Raw genomic sequence first — 20,647 nt, 5'->3', positions numbered from 1 at the left:
GCGAGCCACATGCCCCGTCCGTTATGGCTCTCTCGGTTCCCCTTGGCGTGCAATTTCTTCAGTCTTCGCTCCGAGTCCAGGTCTTTGAGCTCACACCGGGGCTAGAGCTTTTGCGCTAGACTCACAGGGCTACATTCCTTGAGTACGAGCCATGTGAGCAGTGCCAACATCACCGCCGTGAATGCCAGCGCTACTCGACCCAGTCTGTTTTCTCTTTGTGGCCCTTTTTCTTGGTTCTAGAGGGAGGCCTGCACGTGTATCGTTCTTTGAGCCATGTTATCGCTGAGGAAGAATGACGAGCAACACACCGAGCAGGCACACCAACGCTACGCAAAACATTCTCTGTTCAGTCCACTGTAGCTGCAGCTGTGACTATCCTTTCACTTCCTGTGTTCCATAATTCTGCAGCCAAATGCGTCTTTGGCGGTTTGCTGTCGCAAGTCCCTTTGTTCGTCGACTTTGGAAGAAATGTCTTCAAATACTCACAGCAGCCGATCAAGTTATATAGGGGCCCCCGAAGCTCTGTCTTCAACATGATTTTCTTGCAACGACTCAGAAAGCTCAGGCTAATCAAACTCGCATATTTCGAAACCCTGACATATTTGAACACACCCACGGCGTTGTCCTGGGAGCATAGCATCACATCCGTGCTTCGACAACTCAGGTACAATCCCAACCAGTCTCTCATTCGGCTTCTTAGAGGCAGGCTGGGATCGGGCATCGGGCCTGAGGTAATTGTTGCATAGTTTGTGTCACTGATATTTCCAGGGGCCGTCAGATCGAGAAAATGGCGGATAACAGAAAGAGTGACAACCCTCTCGAGAGAGAGTTGGATTTCGAAGATGCTATCGTCGCAGCGGGAGACACAGCCAAGAACACACGAAACACGCCCAATGCAGACGCAAGAAAGAAAGCTGAGGAAGCTGAGGCCGAGGCGGCCAGAAAGAAAGCTGCAGAAGACAGGCAGGTGCAGATGAAGGAAGCGATGATCAGAGCCGGGAAAGAGAGCAGAGGCAAACGTTACCCCGACGAGAATCAGAAGTATGCTGGAAAGTAGCTGGCCAGTGTTTCGATAACGGACACGAATGGAGCACTGAGGAAAAAAGGCTTCGGAAGCACTTGGCCGGTATTCAGAGATGGGCAACCGACGTGAGTGAAGTGCTGGGGTTGGGAAACATGTTTTTCTTTTGTCATTTGTATCATGGCTTGTACACCCATGGATACCCTAATCATTTTTCTTTTGTCGTTTAGGAGTCGTAAGAATCAGTTCATTTGATTGCCCTTGAGAGTGTCTGGCCAAACTGCACCAACTAGTGATTGCCATTGGGCTAAAATTTCACTTGGGCGTTTTGATGCATTGAAGCACCTACATCACACCAAGCTTACAATTATTGATGGAAGAGCGAGTAATCTACAGATTTTGGCGGTCAAATTTGAAGCCCGGGTGCACAGCCTGCACACCAAAAGTCCCGCAAAACCCTTCCCCTTCCTGTTCGATCTGGACTCTAGGCCTTGTAGGGGACGGGATTCACACAGAAGCCGCCGCCAGGAGGGCAGACACTCTCACCCTTTGGGCAGGTGTGGGACAGGTGCCACTTGTTGTCAGGCTGGCAGATGAGCTGGAAGAAAGACATGATGTCATTAGCACAAGATCCTTAGCAGCCGGTCGGCACCCTTGACGTTTTTCTTTTCCTCAAGCGGGTCTCGCAGACTTACTGATTGCTGGCCGTCCGGACCACAGTCGGTCTTGACAGGGTGCTGGGGGTCCCAGCCGCAAGGGTCGCCGATGTTGGCGGTCGCAATGGCGAGGGTGCCAAAAGTGGCGATTGCGAGGACAGACTTGATAACGACCATTTTGAGAGGTAGTGGAGTCGACTACTGTTCCTTGGAGGCGAAGGTGAAGTAGCTTAATCGTCTTATTGCAGTCTCAGTCTTGAGGCAGTGCCCTTGTCTTATATACACATCAAAGTTAACGTGCAGACGCTCAGCTTAACGTGCCGCGTCACATACGTGTACATTCAGCATTATGAGACCATTCCAGAAGCCGTAGTCTCGGACGTAGGGGAATGTTGGGTTGATGCGGGGGCACCTTTTAATTTTTCAAGTCTTGGCATAGCCTGTGTTTTTGATGAAGTCTCAGGCCGCAGTTCGGATTGTTGAGCTTCTCATTGGGCTGCTACGGCAGAGGAACGTGGTGTTGTACTGAAGGATGATGTTCCCTGCAACAACAGGATTCTCCGACTTCCGTCTCTACCGTGCTACTCCGAATTCAGACCTACAACGGCTCTTGTGGTGGAACGCGGTGTTATACAACGGCTCATTTGTCCGGGGTGTGCTACATCATCCGCCTGTGGGTCAGTGTCCGCACAGCGAGTATAGGGTCTGGAGACGGCTGGAGCCGTCTCACGTCATCGTTATAGGACTTGATCCAACGTCAGCATACGACTCCGTGTACTCCAAACTGTACTTCACCATTCTCGGGTGCAGCCCAAAGACGAGGGATTGTGATCATGGAGCTGTGTGAAGTCGTTGACCTACATCTGTCGAGCATGGGAAACGTTGTGGCATGAGGCCTTCGCTACCTGATCCTGCTTGTGTTGAATTTCATCTTACACATTAGACTCTGCAGATTGGGAGAAAGGACCAGAGCTCGCAAAAGGACGTACAGTGTGCCTTTGCCTCTCTTGTGACATTCTGCTCGAGGAGAGAGCATAACTGAGAACAGGTGATGGCTTTCAACTTATGCCAGATTGATTACATACGCGAAAAGACGTGTAAAGGGTGGTACATGTCAACCGGGTTCATACGAGAGTCCCCTTCGGCGTGAAATGGAACGGAGAGTATGGTTACACATGTTATCTGCGGTCAGACCTTATTCAGGTCGATGCCGTGCTGAAAGAAGTAATACTGCCAGGATGGTCCTGTCCGCAGGAACGCCTCTGCATTGAATCTCGCCCAGGCCTCTTCTTGGCTGAGCCGCATGCAGATACTTGTGGCCCGTGCCTCGGCCTCAGCTTCAGACTTGCCTCTGGTCTCCGCTTCTGAGTGATTGTGGTCCTTGATTTCCGCGGAGGGAGAGGCGGCCGTCAGCTCGTGTAGATAAATCAGCTTGAAGACCAAGTTCGCTGGTTGATATTGAGCGTAAGCGGCAAGAGCGTCCATCTGATTCTCGTAAGCCAAGGGCTGATCGTTGTGTGCAGAGGAGCCGTAGTCTTCCCGGTGGATTTCGAAGTTCTTGCTGAATTGTTCCAAAGCTTTGAAATCGTCTTGTCGCTGGAAGGTCTCACCGAAGGCCTTATTTACGGCCGTCCAGAAGCACGAGGATAGATAGTCTTTGATATCGGCTTTCCTTGCGTCGTGGTGTCGTAGGATATAGACCATGTGGGCGAAGAGCACCGCGAGCTGATGATGTTCCGGGGTGATTGTAGCGATATGGTCCACCAGGACACGCTGGGGGTCTCCTGGTTTCAGCGGTTTGATCTTGCTGAGCAGAGCGCGCCATTTTGGTGGCTCTTTTGTGGTCAGCTCGGCTTCGACCAACGACCCGATGCGCTCGGCGACAGTGTAGGGATGAGTTGCGTCCAGCCTTGGCGGGCTAGGAGGAGTATTTGTCGAATTCTGTCCAGGCTCTGGTGCCAATACGAAGGCGAGGCCGCCAGCTGGCATGTCGACGATCGTTTCGCGGGGCGAGGTCTTCATTTCGGCCTTTGGCGCCCAGGCTGGATGGTAGGGCAACGTGAACCAAATGAAGAGCAGGACCTGAGAGCTGCTTTGACCACATCGCATCTCTGACTTTAGCACATCCCGGACTCAGCTCCCACATCCCAAGCCATGCGTGGCGTACGCTAGTGCGAATTCTATTCACGAGTACACGCTTCCGGCGGCCCCGCCGCGGGGGGGGGGGGGGGAGAACGCCCAACAGAAGCTTGGCCGACAGTGTTGCGACTACCTTACAGGTCGTCTGGGACAACTTGGACAATCTATGATCTACCTCCAGGGAGCCGATGTCATGCTTGCAATGACGAGCGGCGTGCAGACTGTGAGATACGCCATGCGGACGACTTTTCTGAGTGCTCAACTAGTCGAACACGGTGACATCCGCAGGATCTCCCTGGCCTTTCAGCGCAGCCATGCAGGAGCCTGGAGAAGCGGGGACGATGCAGTATCAGAAGTATTGTTCATTACAAGATCAAGAGCCATCCAGAAGTTTAGGGGCCACGCAAATTGTCTGGTAGTGGCATGCCCTGATGCATGTTTGCTCAATCTTTCTCTGCCGCATTTGGGCGAGCAAGATTCGGCGTTGATGGAACTCTAAGGATATGAGATCTGCACGTAGTAATATGTCTGATGTTTGCACTGCCGTTGTCGGAAATGCCGTGATGGCTACACGTATTGTCAGTGTTGGCCAGGCTTTCATAGTCCACACTGTGCGTGGCTGACAAATCTCCATGCCTAGGCTCACGTCACAGAATCCCCCCAAGGCGCGTTTCAAGACCTCCATTGATATCTGATAAGGTCACCAAGAAGATGAGTACTCGACTATGCATGAACACCGCCGCCGGCATGTGCCGCCATGGCGAGAATTGGTCGGGCATCACGGACCAGAAGCAGCGGAAGAAGCTGCAGAATAGGCTCAACAAGCGTCTCTGTGAGTAGCTGACCGGACTCCGCTATACTGCTTGGGCCTGACATGAGTCTTGTAGCGAGGCAAAGACAAAGAGCGACGCGGTCTTCCCAATCCAGATCCGAATCTTCTGCAACTCATTGCAGTGCTGCTATTCGATCCAGCCCAAATCTCAACCAACTCTCGTGCAACGCCCCTGCATCCGACGCAGAGGCGGAAAGCATCGTTCCAATGCTGAACTATGCCTCGCAAGACACAATTGCTCAACAGCGAGCACTTCTCGAGGCCTTTGCGCGGCAGGCATTGTCGAGCTATGCAGCTGGCTGCCCTCGTGCCGATCACTACCTGCAGCTCATACAGCTCAACATTGTGACTGGGCTCACGAGAAACGCCGAGGTGCTGGGCTTCTCATTTGATTGGCTCGTCTGCGAAATTGTGTCGCCATTCGGCCCTCGCGATGTCAGCGGGAATCGAGAACGCCAGCTGGAAGACTGCACGACGTATACGAAACAATGCGTGCCACCAAGTCTTGCACCGACAAAGATGCAGCTGACCACCCCTCATCATCCATGGCTGGATTTGTTCCCGCTCCCTCGGCTGCGCGACAACATGTTAGCTACCACCAGGTGTATGCCTCTCGAGGAGGAAGACGAGCTCTTTGACCATATCCTAGAGGCCTCCGGGCCGAAGAGGGAATGGGCCGGCTTCATGGTCTGGGGAGAGCCGTGGGATCCTAGGAGTTGGGAGGTGAGTGTACCGTTTCTGCGGAATTGGGGTTTCTTGCTGCGAGGCTGTCCAGAGATCATCATGTCTACCAATGCTTGGCGACGCAGGCGAAGGGAACAGCCCATCATGGACTTGAGATGTGTCGAGGAGATACCTACATCATGGAAGCCCGATTGAACTGCAATGTCGAGGGAATCAAGCTGAGTACGAGGAGGGCGAAACAGGCTGGCCTAATTAGACGAGAAACGGGCCGTTTCCTTTGCTCCTTTCTTCTCTTTCTCTCCTCTCAATTCAACATACTCTATCCCTCTTGTCAGATCATCTTCATGACTTCGTCGTCTCACTGCATTATTCGATCCCGTTCATTCGTCTCCACTTAGATCTACTGATTCAACGTTGTTTCAATGCTCACAGTCGCTTCGAATTCTACATGATCGTCCATTCCAGATTTAGATGTCCTGGAAAGATAAATTTTTGATTTCCTGCCATGGGCCACAGATTGACGATACTGCGCTGAGTGAGCAAGATGGCATCGCCATAAAACTTTGCATGTCTAATGTGGCGATGTCGATCTATTCCTATTATGATGTGCCCTGGCGTGTCTGTGTTTCTGGTCGTTAAATGCAGTGTTCTCCTTACGTTGTTGTGGCTAGTCCGATGCCGAAGCCGGGGTTCAGAAAGTCTGGGCAGCTCGGCTTCGGTGCTCCGACTCCGAGTCTGACGCGGGCACAAGCTCCTCAAAACCTGGCACCCCGCGCGGTGACGTTTCTTAACAAGAACCATTATTTGGTAAACTCGTCTCTGCATCGCCTCGTCCTTGTGTTTCCAAGCCTACCACTATGAGTACTACCGCAGTTACCACGACAATGACTGGCGCTCAGGGACAGGCTCTGCCTTCCGGGCCAAGCGAGCCAATCGAGCTTCGGGTCCTGGCTAGTGACGAACAACATGAGCCAGAGATAGTCGTGCCAACAGGCTCTCGATTCGCAGGTATCATACTTGCATTGGCAATGGCGCTGCTTGTTGTTGGGCTGGTAGGCGGCTCCTCGTCCCGGGGTGTTCCAGAGGGCCCCCCTTTGCAAATATGACCTCAACATTGACAAACACTTCAGGACTTGAGCATGATTGCTTCCGCCATCCCGGCCATCACGAGCGAGTTCAACACCATCTCCGACATTGCGTGGTACTCGTCATCCTTGTCAGTATCCCGGCCATAGATCTCCTTTAAATGTCGACACCGTCCTAGCATTTGCTGACAAGAGAACCACAGTCGCCTTGCAATATGCGCAACGCAGTTCTTCTACGGCAAGCTCTACCGCGTTGTCCCGGTCAAAACCATCTTCCTCGCGTCCGTGTGTATCCTCGAGCTTGGTGCCCTCGTGTCTGGCCTGGCGGCTGCTTCGCCAATGCTCGTTGTCGGACGCGCAATCGCCGGCGTTGGAACTGCTGGTGTCTTCTCTGGCTGTTTCGTGTATGGTGCCTCCTTCAGCCTGCATGGTGCTTCGCGTTACGCCGTCGCATCACAAATGGCCTCATGACTGACACGCCGTCATAACATGCAGCATTATCGGCCGCAGTTTTCCAGCTCAACAGCGTCCCACATACGCCGGCCTCGCTGCGGCCATTGAAGGCATCGCCATGGCTGCAGGACCCGTGCTCGGCGGCGTGCTGGTCGATTCGCTCTCCTGGCGATGGTGCTTCTTCATCAACCTGCCTCTGGGTGCGGCATGCTCCGTGCTCATGTTCTTCACCTTTCAGGAACCTGCCGCGCTGTCCGACAATAGCCAAGACCGTAGTGACGCCAAGCTGGCCGACCAACTTCGCGAGCTGGACCTTGTTGGGACCGCGCTCTTCGTGCCGGGGATCACCTGTCTGCTGCTTGCCGTGCAGTGGGGCGGGTCGACTTATGGCTGGGCAGATCCGCGCGTGGCTGCTCTATTTGCGTTGACCGTTGTACTTGGAGGTGCTTTCTGGTGGCAAGAGCGTAAGAAAGGCGACAAGGCACTGCTTCCAGGCCGCGTGATTCGCCAGCGTAATGTCCTCGACGGGATGTGGTTCGCTTTTGCGAACAACTCGGGTTGCGCTGTAGTCGAGTACTATGTAAGTCATACAGTCCCGGGTCGACCGCACAATGCCAGCGTTCAATCACCATTTTACTAACGCCACTATCTTTGCGTCGTTCCAGATGCCCACCTACTACCAAGCAGTCCGCGGCGTATCTGCAACCGAATCCGGCCTACTCTGCCTCCCCTTCGTCGCCGGCCTCGCCGTTTCCACTCTTATTGGAACCTCCCTAACTAGCGCGCTCGGGTACTTTACGCCCTTTATGGTCCTAACTGCAATCCTCTCCCCTATCGGCGCCGGACTATTGACGTCCCTCGACCTAACTATGTCCCTTCCTCAAATCCTCGCATACCTCACCCTCTTCGCAGCCGGCGTGGGCATCGGCTTCCAGGGCCCCCAAGTCGCAGCTATAACCACGCTCCCTCCTCGCGACGCCCCGATCGGTGTGGCGGTCATTCTGTTCGCGCAGTTTCTCGGGCCGGCCGTCTTTGTGGCCGCCGCGCAGGCGCTCTTCACTAGTGGGCTGCAGGACCAGCTGTCCCGGGTGGACCTCAGCGGGTCGTCGACCACGGGAAAGGACATTATGAGCATGGGACTCTTGGATATCAAGAATCACGTCTCGGCCGAGGATCTGCCCAAGGTGTTGGAGGTGTTCAACTCGGTGCTGACGATGGTCTTTTTTCTGGCTGTTGGCCTCGCTTGCTCGACGTCGCTGGGGGCTGCGGGGATGGAATGGGTGAGTGTGAAAAAGAAGAAGGCTTGAATCTCTCCTAGTGTCAGGTTCGATCTAGTGTATTGAGGATCACGGCAGTAGCAGTGGCATTGGGAGCAGTCGTTCTTAATGTCGCCAGCGACAAGAGGAGGAGGATGCCGTGCGAGGGCTTGTATCCCGTAGAGCGCCCTCCCGACTGCACGATGTCTTAGGTCAGGAGCGATAAATTTCACATACTCCAGGTACAACGCTTGATTATTGGCTACTAGCAAGTCAAGCCAGACCGGTCTCAGGGAGAACAGTTCTTGTCGAAGCAGGGAATCTTGCGGTTCTTGATAATCACCGCGAAAGAAGGGAAGGAAAGGTAGAGGCCTTGGGCGGCCCAGTAATAATCCTCAAAGTCCATCACTGATTCGGTAGACTCTGGTCCCTTGGTTCCGAATCCCTTGTCATCTGCAGCCCGCTATATTACCAACAAATGCTACATCTCCCCACTCAGAACCAAACTCCAGTCCTGGGCCCGGATATACTCTTCCAGTGGGGTGGTCTTGATCCCTAGCTCGCCGGGTAGTTTAACCTTTGCATTCCCTCCTGTATACCCATACTCGGCAAAGAACTTGAGATCGTCGAGCAACGTAACCTGTATATCCTCAGGGACATACCGGCGATACTCGTCCTCCGAGACATCCCTGACCGACGCCTCAACGCCCAAGGTCCGTCCCCAGAGCGCCGCATACTCCTCCCTGCTCAAAACCGCGCTGGCACCCAGCACGTCCGTGCCAGTCGGGTGGTCCAGCACCAGAGCCTCGACAAATGCGCCCGTGTCCCGGCTAGCCACGACCAGAGGGTCGGCGACATGGCTCCCGGCCGCTGCTCTGAGCCGCAACAGCTCAAACGTGCCGTCGGGCCTCCTGCGCGGCCGGAACGCGGGGATGTCCCGCCAGGTCTCCTGGAATATCCCCATGGTGACGGTGCTCAGCACGCGGCTCAGCGGGGGTAATGCACGCATATACTTCTCCGCGGCGGCCTTGGAGTCAAACTCCCACGAGTGGACGATCTCGCCGCGACTAATGTCCCGGACGGCCGGCAGGGTCGAGAAGACAAACCGCTCGAGCGTGCGCAGGACAACAGGCTCCGCGGCCGCCGTGGCGACATTGATCCCCTGCGCGGTCTCGAGGTCGCCAGCGTATTCTTCGAACGTGCGCCCGGCGGCTCTCGCCTTGTCCTGCAGGGCCGCGTCCGCGGTCACGCGGGCGTGGTTGCTCGCCCAGTCGGTGACGGCGAAGATGGCGTGGGCGCCCAGGAACGCGGCCTTGAGGGACTGCACGTCGTCGTAGTCGCCCTGGAAGAGTTGCACGCCTCGAGATGCCCAGTTTTTGGCTTTGGGAGAGCCCGGGTTGCGTGTGACGCCGCGGACTAGCCAGTCGGGGTGTGAGAGGAACCGTTCTGCGACGGAGCCGCCCTTCATTCTTGGGGATTAGTGTGAGGGAAGACTGGATGCTTGCAAAGTCGCTCATACCTGTGTGCCAGTCACGCCGAGGACAGTGATGATTTTCTTTGCCATGTTCACGGAGTTAGTCGGTAGGTCTTTGCCTAAGAGATGGGTCGAAATATGTCTAAAAGATAATTCAACGCATGTCGAGAGCGTCCCCGACTCTTATAGCCACGAGAATCAGCGGATTGTTTGTGCTCAACGCTCAGCGAAACTCGTCTGCCAGACCAGATATCATGTCACTGCTGATGGCCAAGCACATGTCGCCTGATGCCATACCAGGGATTACCAATCTTCCGCCCGAACGAGCTGCAACTGGCTGACACGGTGTGCTCGCCAGTATACCCCCCCTCGCACTTGTTGCATACCTATGGTAATGGGCCTTGATCACGATATGGATGGGTGGATGTTTTTAGGGTTGTGACCTTGCACGCACTGTGTCAGCCAGTTGCATATTTGGAGTCTTGGCAAATGACGTGCACACGCGCAGGTCTGTGTCGCGGTAAAATGGCCAAGTCTTGGCAGCACGTGCAACACTAGACGTTGGCAAAGTATAATCAGTGGCTTGGGCCTAAGGGGAGGGCGTAGTTCCGCTGTTTGAAATCCAATGATTCCGCGAGAGTGAGCATTCTTCCGAGGAAGATGGCCGTGGTGGATGTCCATTGGCGCATAATCCCAGCTCGAGAAGCGAACGTTGCCTGCCCGTCGGGCTCTTTGCAAGGTGTAGGTTCGTGGGGTGCGTACATGATTCGCGAGCGTCTTGGAAGGAATACCGATTCATTCATCAAAAGTGAATTATCACCACTGTCTCGTTTTAGCGGCGAATGCCGAGAAGCATAGTTCACACAGGCATCGTGTTTCGACAAGTAATGTATTATCATAAAGTTTCTCGTCGAAATCAAATATCTACAAAGAATAAGCACCAGACATCGTCGTCATGAAGCCACCTCCTTTCTCCGTCATATCCTTCCGCTGCAGGGAATTCAAGTCCAGGAAAGAAAAGGCTTAGACGAGGTTGTCGTAGGTGTAGCAGCCAACGTCGCCCTCGGTGTCGAGGAGCTCGCCGACGGTCATGGCGCGAAACAGGCCCATCGAGGTGAGCTGGGTGTTGACGGTGAGCGGTGTGCAGGGGCTGTTCTTGTCGGCGCAGCCAGAGACTAGATTGATTGAAATCCATGTCAGCCAGGCAAGATCCATCCAAGACATAATGCCTGCATGAGCAGTGGATACGGGAATGCAAAGACTTACTGCTCGACCAGCGCCACGAGGCCTGGTTCTGCCAGCGCTTCCAGGTCCAGTCGACATACGAGTGGTGGAGGAAGAAGACGGGACTGGTTTTTTGTTTGCTGTCAGTTTGTGATTCTCTCCATCGGATAAACAGACAAGGGCCGCCCGCTGGGGCGGGAACAAAGACTTACTCGGCAGGGGACTGGGCCTGGCTGGACATGGTGGGGCCGATGGCAAGGTGGCCATAGGCGTGGTTCAGGCCTTCGAGGTAGGCGCGCATATCGGAGTAGGTGGTGCGGCCGTTGACGTAGTCCTCGTTGCCAATGTTGTCGTTGGCGCTCATGTCGCGCCTCTCACCGCGGGCCACGCACTGGCCGCTGATGGGGTTGATGAGGTTGGCAAAGACCTGAGTTGCGAGCAAAAGGGTCAGCAAAGAAGCCAATTGAATACATTCATTCACACAGGGGCGTATTACTCACGCCATTGGTTATGCAGAAACCGTTGTTGCCGCTGGCCTGGGGCAGGGCGCCGAACCACTGGGCGCTGAAGATGTCGGAGGCACCGAAGTTGCCGACGTTGTTGGTCTCCTTCCACCAGGCGTACGGGCCGTTGAAGCCGCACTCGGTGGACATGAAGGACCTGAGCATGTACAGGTAGTAGCGGTGCCACGGGAGGAAAATGTCGGAGCCGTGGATCTGGTTGACCATCTGGTTGTGGACGTAGACCATCTCGTCGTAGAGGCTGCGGGCGCCGTTCCAGATGCCCCTGCGGGGGCGGCCCATGAGGCACTTGATGGCATTGACGTAGTTGGTGCGCTGCTGGGCGGACATGGTGCCCCAGCGCATGTGGATGTTCCTGCGGCAGCCGGCCATGATGGACACGGTCCCGCCGTTGGCCTCGGTGGTCATGACGGACACGGGCTGGGCCGGGGGCTTGGGGATCGCGGCGATCTGCTCAATCGTCATGCCGTGGGCCTGCTCCGACTTTGGCGGGAAAGGGAGCGTCGGGGCCGAGGGCGCCGCCGAGGCAAAGGTCGCCACGGACAGCACCGAGGCGAGGGCGGTCGAGATCTTCATGATGGGCGAGAATTAGATTAGGATTAAACGATAGACTGGCACCGAGTACTGGTGATCCTGACGATGCTGAGGTCGGCGGTGGGGAGCAGCCAAGAGAATCATCGGGAAGGGGGGGACCTGGCCGGGTTTAAGTAACTCGCAGATCCCGTCCCATCACGGCTGGCCGGCAACAATTCAATTGTGACTGGGATGGGCTCGTGTTTGAATTGTTGCATGCAGCTACAGCTGACTAGTCGCATGGGTGGCGCAGGCTTAGCGGTCACCCCAGCCTTGAGGTGATGGCTGCCAGCGGGCGGCTTGATTTGGACCCAGGGCCTGCCCAGCAGGGGTTCAGCCGTGCCTTTCTCGTCACTCGTCCCCACTCGTCTGTCGGACCTGCCAGGGCTGGAGTGTTGGCGGCGTCGAGGGCAGACCTGGGGCTGAACTACCCAGAGTAGATAGCAAAGGGACTGGGCTAACCTCCAAGAAACGGTGGAGTGCGGGACTCGACTCTGGCTGACCACGGCCAAAGCCCACTTGGCGATGACTCGGACCCATCGGATACGAGCCAGTCGGCGACGGCTTGTTTACAAAGACGTGGTCGTATCATCGTCATGCGTCGGCCAGGGTCAGATCAGATCAGATCAGACTGCCATTGCAGCTGCAGGGCGAGTTCGCGCGGCCCGATAGCACCAAACAAGACAGACGCGGCGCGCAGAGGCAATTTTAAAATTGCATGTCAGCGAAGGCGCAGCCGAACTTTGGAGTCCAAGGACATCCCCTGTCGGGGGACACGCACACTTACACACCGTAATGTGGGCTGCACGAGACCCCTGCTAGCCTCGACCACCAATACGAAGCCCTAGCAACCCGCCTAATAAAAGGTCCCAGGACTTTCCAGGTGGGAGCCTCGTTTAGCGGCCGCTCTGCTCCGCATTGCTCTCCAGTCCGCCTTTTCCAGCCATTGCCCCAATGGGACGTTACGCTTGACTAATAACAGACAGCCCAAACAAGGAACCGGCCTTCACTCCAAGGCCCTAAAGACCTGCGCTAGGTATCTTTTGCACTTTTCGCTTTAGACCGACTCTGGGAGACGGCTCCATGACGAGAGCTGTCGGCTTCGGCACCCCACCACTTTCAGTAATGGATGGCATCTCGAGAATGTACTAGCCCAGTTCGACTGATCAGCACCCTTTCGACGATAGACTTTTTAACACAGTCTGTGAATAATCTGCACAATTGGTCCACAAACTCCCGCCAAAGGAGTCTCCGATTCGCTGCACCTAAAGGTCCACGTCTCGTGTTCTAGAACCACTCATGTCGCGCGGTCCTCGCTTCGCCGTCGGATGTGCGGCTGCGACACAGGCGATTCCGCGGCACCGGACCACGGATCCTGTCTGGTGCCGAGAATAAGCTCTTGGGACTCTGGGCTTGGCAATCGTCAAGTCCGACACGTGGCTGGGATGCCACCGCGGGGTAGGGCTGTGTCTGACAGGGCCAGCATGGGTTGGACAACAGCGCCCTCTCCGCACTGGCTGAAGGTACGCATTTTCAGAGAGGGAGGCCAACAGCAGCAAAAGACCTCTCTGGCCAGGGGCGGTGTGCCGGTCATGCATGTTCTGTGGCTGCTTGTTCCGGCCCAAACAAGACGGAGCCCATCCCAAGTGAGTGGCGCCGGCGCGCGCAGCCTTGCTAAACGGCAATGGTCTTGTTTATATTTACGTGGAGTTGGCCAGTGTCCACTGTCCAGCAGTGGAGAGGATCCATTCTGGGGCCGACGCCGAGCCCGCTGCGCCCTTCCTTGCGGTCCACGGATAACCCTGGAATGGCTTCGGAAGGTTGATGCGCGATTGATCTTAGACACAGTGTCTGCGTCGACAATCCACTCTTGCCGGCTGACACTGGCCACCGTCGAAGCAGAGGTGCACTTTGAACGTCACCGGGTCCACTACCCGTCTTCTACATGTCCCCCACCCCAGTGACGGAAACCCGAGTGATCAAGCGTCGTCCTGCCGCCTCTCCGAGGGACAGTACCAATCACGCACCAGCCTCGTCAGAATAATAGGACTGCACCAAATACGAGGGGTTGCCACCCATCAGACACACCTGTCTTTACGCTGCTCTGACCCGCCCACTCTGTTCTGAGCTGATGCAATGGCAATGTGCATCTTTTTCGACTGTCGTCACTACGACGCAGACGAGTGTGGCATCGAGCCATTGGATGTGCGTGCCCCTTCCCGTGAAGCCAACAATCGTGGCCGACTCTCTTCATTGACACCCTCGGTGCTGGGTGTGAGCTGGTAGCCACTCTTGTGTCATCAGGACACCCTAACATTCATGCAATGTCGACCGAAGAACCCCTTTCAAGCATGACTAGGTCGGCAATGCACACGCGTAATCTCAACAAGACGCCGCTCAAGAAGCCACTTTTACGGATACGGACTGTCTTGTTCTAAAGGTCGACGATAACGTCGTCCTTGATGACGCGCGTCAAGCATTGATCCGAAAGAAATGGCAGGCAAATCCACACGGACCACTCCAAGGCCTCAGCTTGTAGAGACGAGAGCTAACCACGAGCATCCCGCATAGCCCTTGACGCGCGGTCTCTTTCTGTATCCCGCCCCGACCAATATATTGACCTTGGCGGATTCCCGCAGCAACATTGACTCAGTGCCGCATGTATACGTTCAGGCACTACGAATGGTAGCACTACTCACCAGAGGCTGTGAATCAATTTGAACCAGTAGCTCGCGGGTAATGGTTCATTAAGCTGGAGGAGCAAGCACAAGCACGGCTAAGTCGTGCTTCCGGTTGCCGCGATAGGTCCCTCCACTTCCGATCGTAAGCAAATGACCCCACGTCTCGCCGAGACGAAGACAAGGGTCGTTGGGCACAAAGAACCAAAGGGTGCAGTAGTCTACACACACAGCCAGCCACGCTGGTCAGGTCTGCCCGCCAAGGTCAGCTGTGCGATCATCCCTGCACAAAGGCCAACCCCAGGCTGTCAATGGAGTTCAGCTCGTCTTGGCGCCCAGGAGAAAGATCGTGGCAGCTGTTTTAACGAACTGTTCTGAAAGTATTCGGTGGCTAATCTGAATCACACTCATTACCGAATATAGTAAGCGCCTTTTATGGAGTCGCTCAGTGCCTGCTCAGTCTCAATCAGGCCATGCTCAGGTTTACTCAGCCTCTGCTCAGTCTACGTCTCCACACGTAGTGATGCCATGGTACCACAACTGTTGTACCCCCGAAGTCGGAAGCGGACGGAAATTATGCACACTATGCATAGCGAGTAGATGAATAGGCAACCATCAAATCTGAGCACACTAAGTTATACACAGATAACACCTGTACATAATTTACACCTGTGGTAACCTATAGCATGTTACAAATTCATATAATGCCTTTTGGGAACAGAAAAACTCAAAACACGTCTGCGTCCTTATCATTCACCAAAGATTACTAGAGTGTATTCATAAGGAATTTTTGTGTATGTGATATTATTCAAAATTTCATTCACTGTGAGTCCTCTAGGTCTTCAAAGAACGACACAGCTTCACTTTTCCGGTTTCTAAGCGGCGAGTCAAAGACCAGCGAGGCTATTTGTGGAAACCGTCTAGTATAGTTTCACGTATTACGATCTTCTCTCTCACTACGTAATAACATAGAATGGAAGTTTAATGAGCCACTAGATTTTGCGTGATCAGGAGACAATCCGCTCCGTGTTTCTCGACCCTGTTCAGGATCGGTGCCTTCCCAAGAAGGCCATGTGACTTAAGTTCACGGTAGATGAGCTATTGTCGTAGCCGAGTTGATTTCTGTAGCTGGCATAGATGTGCCAGATTGTCAGTCACTTGCATGTGACACTCACAAGTACGGACTCAGAATGACAAGACCTTGGCGGCATCTATCACATTAACCCTGCACACGCTAGACTTCCCGCATAATGACCATAACCTATGCAGCTAAAAACAGCTTGAGCCTATCAGCCTGGGAGGGAACAGGGTATAGCCAAGCTTGGTTCCCATCCCAGATCAGACTAACTGTAGTGACTTGAAAAACATAAATAGAGCCATTTCTGGCTCCAAAGGGTCCTGGACATCTTCATCTTTCCTTCCCATTCTCAAACAAGATCCCACCGAGACCACTCCGGTCCGTCCCCCACCCCTTCCATTCCTGATACTCTGGATTTCAGGTCGGTCCCAAATCGATACTGCACAATCGAACGATCCGCTGTCGTGTCAACCTCAACGGCAAAATCTCCAAAATTGTGAGAATGGGGAAGAAGAAAAGCCCTGACGACTATTATCGTATTGCGAAAGAGAGGGGAGCCGACCAATGTTGGACTGGTATAAACAACGATGTAACATACGGCAGCTTAAGCAAAGGCGAGGAAAGCACAGAAAAGCGAATTCTGAGCATGTGGAAGGGGTATGTGTTATAAGCAGGATATTCTCTCACATTCAAACTAACCACACTTTTTTAGATACAAAGAACGTTATCCAGAAGCCCACGAAAGACACCTGCTACATCTCAAGAGCTTCATGAGAGAAGTCGCAATGGGCATAGAGGGTATGAGATGCGATCTCGGTGTGGAGCGAAGACCCGGTCTCGAGGACCATCCTGCAGAATCGACCGTCGTCCATTATTGGAAAACGTTCACCCGTACTTTCTATCGAGCAGATGACCCCCTCGGACCAAAGATCACACTGTCAGTTCGACGTGTACGTGTCAAAATCGTTCCTACCTTTACTCTGAACTCAAGTACTGATACTGGCCGATTTACTCAGTACATACAAACAGACTTGCAAAAAGACTTTCCAATGCCCAAGGTGAAGCGGCCCAGGCGATTTGGTACCTTGACTCACTACGGACATCTTGCTGCTCAGCAATGGGGGGCAGATTGGCATATCTACTCCGACTCGTCTGTTCGAGTTTATGACTGGGCAGGCCTGAACGCTCATGTCACATCATCTTCCAGAATTGGGGAGTATTTCGAGTCGACCTGTCGGCCAGGCACAGAGCGTGGATTGCATTTCAGGGTAGGGAGTCTTCCGGCATTATCCTACATAGTAACCGTACTGATCTCGGATTCAGGATGTTCAATTTGTAGTGTTCTACAACGAAGAGAGCAAGCCAGAGCTTGGATTTCAGCTCATTCGTGATGCAAAAGGGATGACGGACATTCCCCACAAAAGGTGCAGCACCAACACGCCTTCCCGAGATCGATGCTAATATAAAGACTGCAGGCCACAGCACGTTATCTACGAGGGAATCACTCCTGCGCCCCTCTATCAGAATGGGATGCTCTTCCATCTTGCTTTCCTTCTAGCGAAGAATGCGCTACAAGGATGTGAAACGGTTGACGAGCTCTTTGAGAAGAGACCTTATCCGGGGGACAACATATCAATCATCCCATGGAAAAAGGGCATAGAGGACGAACCTTTCTATCCTAGCGCATTCAGCAAGGGCGTTGAGCGAGCGGGTCCGATCTCTCGCCGCATTAGGGAGCTTGGGATACGGGCTGGATACGCTGAGCCGCCGCGCCCGCATGACTTCAGAGCTGGCAGCTTGTTACGTGTTTGTAAGTGCCGAGACTTCTTGAAGCACGAGCAGCGATTGCTAACAGCTTGATTAGCAAAGTGTCACACAGAGGCAGAACGCAGAAAACATGCCGGCCAGAGGGACAACGACACTTACGATACGTACTACGCATCAACCCTTGCTGCAGATGGACAAGGTGCTTACTTTACAGGCTCTTCTCGTACCGACGTGCTAGAACTATTCCAAGATCTAACAATCCGCCGGAATCCCTTCATGCTGCAAGCACTCTCCGCACAGGCTCGAGCTGAGTTTGAAGATTCCAAGGAGATCAAAGACCTTCGAGGCGAGCTGCACACGATCAAGCACGGAAATGCCAACAATCAGGGGTCGAAGAAAAGGAGAGCAGAGTTATATCACAAGAGACGAAGACTTGAGATCGAGGCGTGTCGAAAACTACAAGAGCAACAGGCTTCGACATTCGCGGAGGCAACAACCGAGCGCTGCTATTACCGGAGCTATTTTGATCGAGTACGCTACCTCATGCCTGAAAGAGATCGGCTCGCCAAAAATCTATTCCAGTCTGCTCAACTACGCGAATCACTTGGACGAAGCGCCCTTACGGACTTGATTGCTCTGTGCACACAGAAGCGCGAGGTCCAGTATCGGCCGGGGTTAGAACCAGACAAGTGCAACTGCAAAAGAAGCCAAGAAGACTACGACTGGAAACATATTCACGACTGCTACAAGAAGCAGCAATCAGCCCCGACAACATTCTGCTTCATGTGCCACCAGTGGATTGCGGGGAAGGACGAATGGAAAGGGCATTGCTTATCACACTTAGAACGCTCGGACACTATCCCCAAGTTCTGTGATCCCCTTACCCACGCTGGTGTGCTTGCCACACCTGGTCTTTGTCCATTCTGTCTTGGGGACGAAGCAATGCCGCCTGAAACTCGGTTGCATCAATTCGTTTACATTCCCCCATGGAAAAAGCATCTGCGCCGTTGCGTGGAGAGTCGGAAAATTGGGGCACGCAGCGGCTCTTCGATACAGTGCAGTCATCCACACTGTCAGAGGAAAGCGCCATTCACCTCGCTACAAGAGCTCCTTTATCACATCGAGGATTCTCATGGCTGTCGCCTGAGCCAGTCTCAGCACGACCTTGATGACAGAAAGAGGAAGAGGGAAGAAGAAGAGCATCATGACTTTGGGAGCAAGAGAACTGGTCAGGATTCCCCATGCTCAATAACGACGATTCCCTCGTCTACTCCAAAATGTCGTTTCATCGAGGTCACTGCAAGCTCTCTTGGTGACAGGAAGAGGCAAAGGGAACAAGATGAGCATCTTGAGTTCGGAAGCAAGAGAACTCGTCAGAGTTCCACATGCTCTATCACGACGATCTCTTCGTCATCTTCGAAATTTGTAGCCCTTGCCAAAGTCAAGTCACCAAGTCAGACATGCGAAGACATTTCGGCGACACAGAACGACAGTCTTCCGAGCACGGCAGTGAAGGAGCTAAATCCTGACCAAGCATCAAAGGTTGCCCTTGCTGAGGATGGAGTTCAATGTCAAGGGGGATCTGTGGAAACGGAAGAGCCACGCCGACAGGTCGGAGATGCACCCATTGATGCTGATGATAACCAGTTTTATGTGGAGTGTATTCTTGGTCGAAAAAACCAGAGTGGAGTTTTGAAATATAAGGTCAAGTGGTTAGGTTGGCCAGTATCAGACAGTAGCTGGGAGCCGGTATGGAACATCGATCCAGAGCTGGTTGATGCATATGAGAAAGCTCGATCGAAGAAAACAAAAGGTCGGCCGAAGAAAACAAGATAGCATTAGCATCAGCTTTCTTGTGGAGGACATATTACTTTCTGATTGTAGGATATTGCTATAGTAGCTGCCGCTGGAACATTTGACAATGTCTCACGGAAGCAAGTTCGGAACTGACCATTCAAGGTGAGTTTTACTGCGCGTATCACATCCTCTGCAGAAGTAGGCCCGAGATAACATCCTAGAGCGTTTCATGTTCTTACAGTCAGCGACAAAGACTCGTCACTTTCATATTTTGCAGTAAATATGGTGGCGGTGACAGGTACGCGACAGGTACAGAATTACCCGGAAGCGGGGTTTACTAGCCATACCCCGCTCTTAGAGCTTAGCTTCCAGTACAATTTTTTCTCTGCGTGGAAATTGCAACCAGAATGGGTCAAGCAAACACTGATTGTGGACACCTCTTCTTATGGCTGCAGCATTATGTGCGAGAAGTAGCTGCGCCGAAAGTGGCGCAAGCGAAACTTGGCTCCTGTACGAGCAAGTGGTCATGAAGCTGTTAGCGAACAGGCGAGGGAGCTTTCTCGCCGCGATGCTTGATCAGGCTGTCCCTTCATTGAGAAAGCGTTACAGCATCTGTGGTCTTTGACACACATGGCCAATGACTTTGCCATGTCGAATGCTGAGCGAGCGAGAGTCCTGGTGGCTTCGCTGGCAAGGGGAGTCTGCGAAGTACGTGCAAGGAGCTGAACCTGGGTAAGCGCCCACCCAAGCACACGGAGTTAATGCAAACGGGATGGTTCTTGTGTCTCAATGTTGGTGTTTTGATGCAGTGCACTAAATCAGGGCTTGCTTGAGGTAGCCACTGTTGAACAGGTAGTGTGATAACACAATAGGTGGCGCCCTGCCAGTGAACAGACTGAGGCTGGGCAACAGTGTGGCTAGTGTGGAGGACTTGCTGCGCCACATCCGATGTGGGAGCCCGTTACGTTTCGAGCTCATTGTCACACTTGCTGCACCAGTGCGTGCATCGTCGAGTCTCATTCTTCGACACTCTAGCTCGACTGTTTGTATAGCCAATCACAAGCTCCCGATCACATAGCGGGCATGTCTGACATGACCTTCCCTATTAAGACGTGCAACCTCTGCACGGCTCGACGAACTTCAATAGAGCTAAGCTACAACACACTACCTCGGTTGAGCTCAACCATGGGGTGGACTCTCAGGCGTTCAAGCAGTGCAGTCCTTCTCCCGGGCTAAACGATGATCCCTATGTAGTCTTACCGTGACAAACTACCATTTGGCGCCCACTAGCACTAGGAAGTTGTCGTATACCTGGATGCGGTCAATATCAGAGTAGATGTGCGCCTTCCTGCAGGTCACTCTTGCACGCTTCGCACGCTTCGTCCTATAGAAGTAAAATAATCGGGTGC

General features: G+C 53.7%; 10 protein-coding genes across 10 annotated transcripts; 4 read left to right on the top strand and 6 right to left on the bottom strand.

The window, feature by feature from the left end:
• Positions 1–533: 533 nt before the first annotated feature.
• On the top strand, positions 534–1,166 carry B0I36DRAFT_432415 (uncharacterized protein; the record flags this gene model as incomplete). Its single annotated transcript, XM_046162622.1, has 2 exons — positions 534–664; positions 769–1,166. The coding sequence occupies 2 exons, from the start codon at positions 534–536 to the stop codon at positions 1,055–1,057; spliced, it is 420 nt and encodes a 139-aa protein (XP_046012062.1). The 3' UTR covers positions 1,058–1,166.
• A 273-nt stretch (positions 1,167–1,439) lies between these two features.
• On the bottom strand, positions 1,440–1,854 carry B0I36DRAFT_385146 (uncharacterized protein; the record flags this gene model as incomplete). The annotated part of the gene is made up of 2 exons (XM_046161046.1): positions 1,440–1,619; positions 1,717–1,854. The coding sequence occupies 2 exons, from the start codon at positions 1,852–1,854 to the stop codon at positions 1,506–1,508; spliced, it is 252 nt and encodes an 83-aa protein (XP_046012061.1). The 3' UTR covers positions 1,440–1,505.
• Positions 1,855–2,865: 1,011 nt separating this feature from the next.
• Positions 2,866–3,786, bottom strand: B0I36DRAFT_350588 (uncharacterized protein; the record flags this gene model as incomplete). Its single annotated transcript, XM_046156920.1, has 1 exon — positions 2,866–3,786. One exon carries the CDS (start codon positions 3,784–3,786, stop codon positions 2,866–2,868), a length of 921 nt encoding a protein of 306 aa, XP_046012060.1.
• Positions 3,787–4,563: 777 nt separating this feature from the next.
• Positions 4,564–5,527, top strand: B0I36DRAFT_375104 (uncharacterized protein; the record flags this gene model as incomplete). The annotated part of the gene is made up of 2 exons (XM_046160335.1): positions 4,564–4,648; positions 4,704–5,527. The coding sequence occupies 2 exons, from the start codon at positions 4,564–4,566 to the stop codon at positions 5,525–5,527; spliced, it is 909 nt and encodes a 302-aa protein (XP_046012059.1).
• A 773-nt stretch (positions 5,528–6,300) lies between these two features.
• Positions 6,301–8,420, top strand: B0I36DRAFT_270432 (permease of the major facilitator superfamily). The gene is made up of 5 exons (XM_046151275.1): positions 6,301–6,384; positions 6,463–6,548; positions 6,621–6,821; positions 6,913–7,450; positions 7,536–8,420. Exons 1-5 carry the CDS (start codon positions 6,361–6,363, stop codon positions 8,175–8,177), a joined length of 1,491 nt encoding a protein of 496 aa, XP_046012058.1. The 5' UTR covers positions 6,301–6,360; the 3' UTR covers positions 8,178–8,420.
• A 187-nt stretch (positions 8,421–8,607) lies between these two features.
• Positions 8,608–9,690, bottom strand: B0I36DRAFT_245992 (uncharacterized protein; the record flags this gene model as incomplete). Its single annotated transcript, XM_046150202.1, has 2 exons — positions 8,608–9,588; positions 9,646–9,690. The coding sequence occupies 2 exons, from the start codon at positions 9,688–9,690 to the stop codon at positions 8,608–8,610; spliced, it is 1,026 nt and encodes a 341-aa protein (XP_046012057.1).
• A 783-nt stretch (positions 9,691–10,473) lies between these two features.
• Positions 10,474–11,998, bottom strand: B0I36DRAFT_326341 (uncharacterized protein). The gene is made up of 4 exons (XM_046154329.1): positions 11,325–11,998; positions 11,037–11,251; positions 10,867–10,949; positions 10,474–10,775 (listed from the first exon to the last, which is right to left on the bottom strand). The coding sequence occupies exons 1-4, from the start codon at positions 11,919–11,921 to the stop codon at positions 10,624–10,626; spliced, it is 1,047 nt and encodes a 348-aa protein (XP_046012056.1). The 5' UTR covers positions 11,922–11,998; the 3' UTR covers positions 10,474–10,623.
• On the bottom strand, positions 11,999–12,571 carry B0I36DRAFT_326340 (uncharacterized protein). The gene has a single exon (XM_046154328.1). The coding sequence runs from the start codon at positions 12,456–12,458 to the stop codon at positions 12,270–12,272; it is 189 nt and encodes a 62-aa protein (XP_046012055.1). The 5' UTR covers positions 12,459–12,571; the 3' UTR covers positions 11,999–12,269.
• Positions 12,572–12,841: 270 nt separating this feature from the next.
• B0I36DRAFT_326339 (uncharacterized protein) lies at positions 12,842–13,629 on the bottom strand. The gene has a single exon (XM_046154327.1). It carries the CDS (start codon positions 13,514–13,516, stop codon positions 13,184–13,186), a length of 333 nt encoding a protein of 110 aa, XP_046012054.1. The 5' UTR covers positions 13,517–13,629; the 3' UTR covers positions 12,842–13,183.
• Positions 13,630–15,846: 2,217 nt separating this feature from the next.
• On the top strand, positions 15,847–18,588 carry B0I36DRAFT_350584 (uncharacterized protein; the record flags this gene model as incomplete). Its single annotated transcript, XM_046156919.1, has 7 exons — positions 15,847–15,905; positions 15,971–16,052; positions 16,096–16,331; positions 16,387–16,942; positions 17,328–17,484; positions 17,632–18,333; positions 18,503–18,588. 7 exons carry the CDS (start codon positions 15,847–15,849, stop codon positions 18,586–18,588), a joined length of 1,878 nt encoding a protein of 625 aa, XP_046012053.1.
• Between the last annotated feature and the right edge of the window lie 2,059 nt (positions 18,589–20,647).

This window comes from Microdochium trichocladiopsis (assembly GCF_020744255.1).
Source record: "Microdochium trichocladiopsis strain MPI-CAGE-CH-0230 chromosome Unknown B0I36scaffold_6, whole genome shotgun sequence".
Taxonomy (NCBI): Eukaryota; Fungi; Ascomycota; class Sordariomycetes; order Xylariales; family Microdochiaceae; genus Microdochium; species Microdochium trichocladiopsis.
Note: the sequence above shows the minus strand (reverse complement) of the source record. Positions and strands in the feature narration are given on the sequence as shown.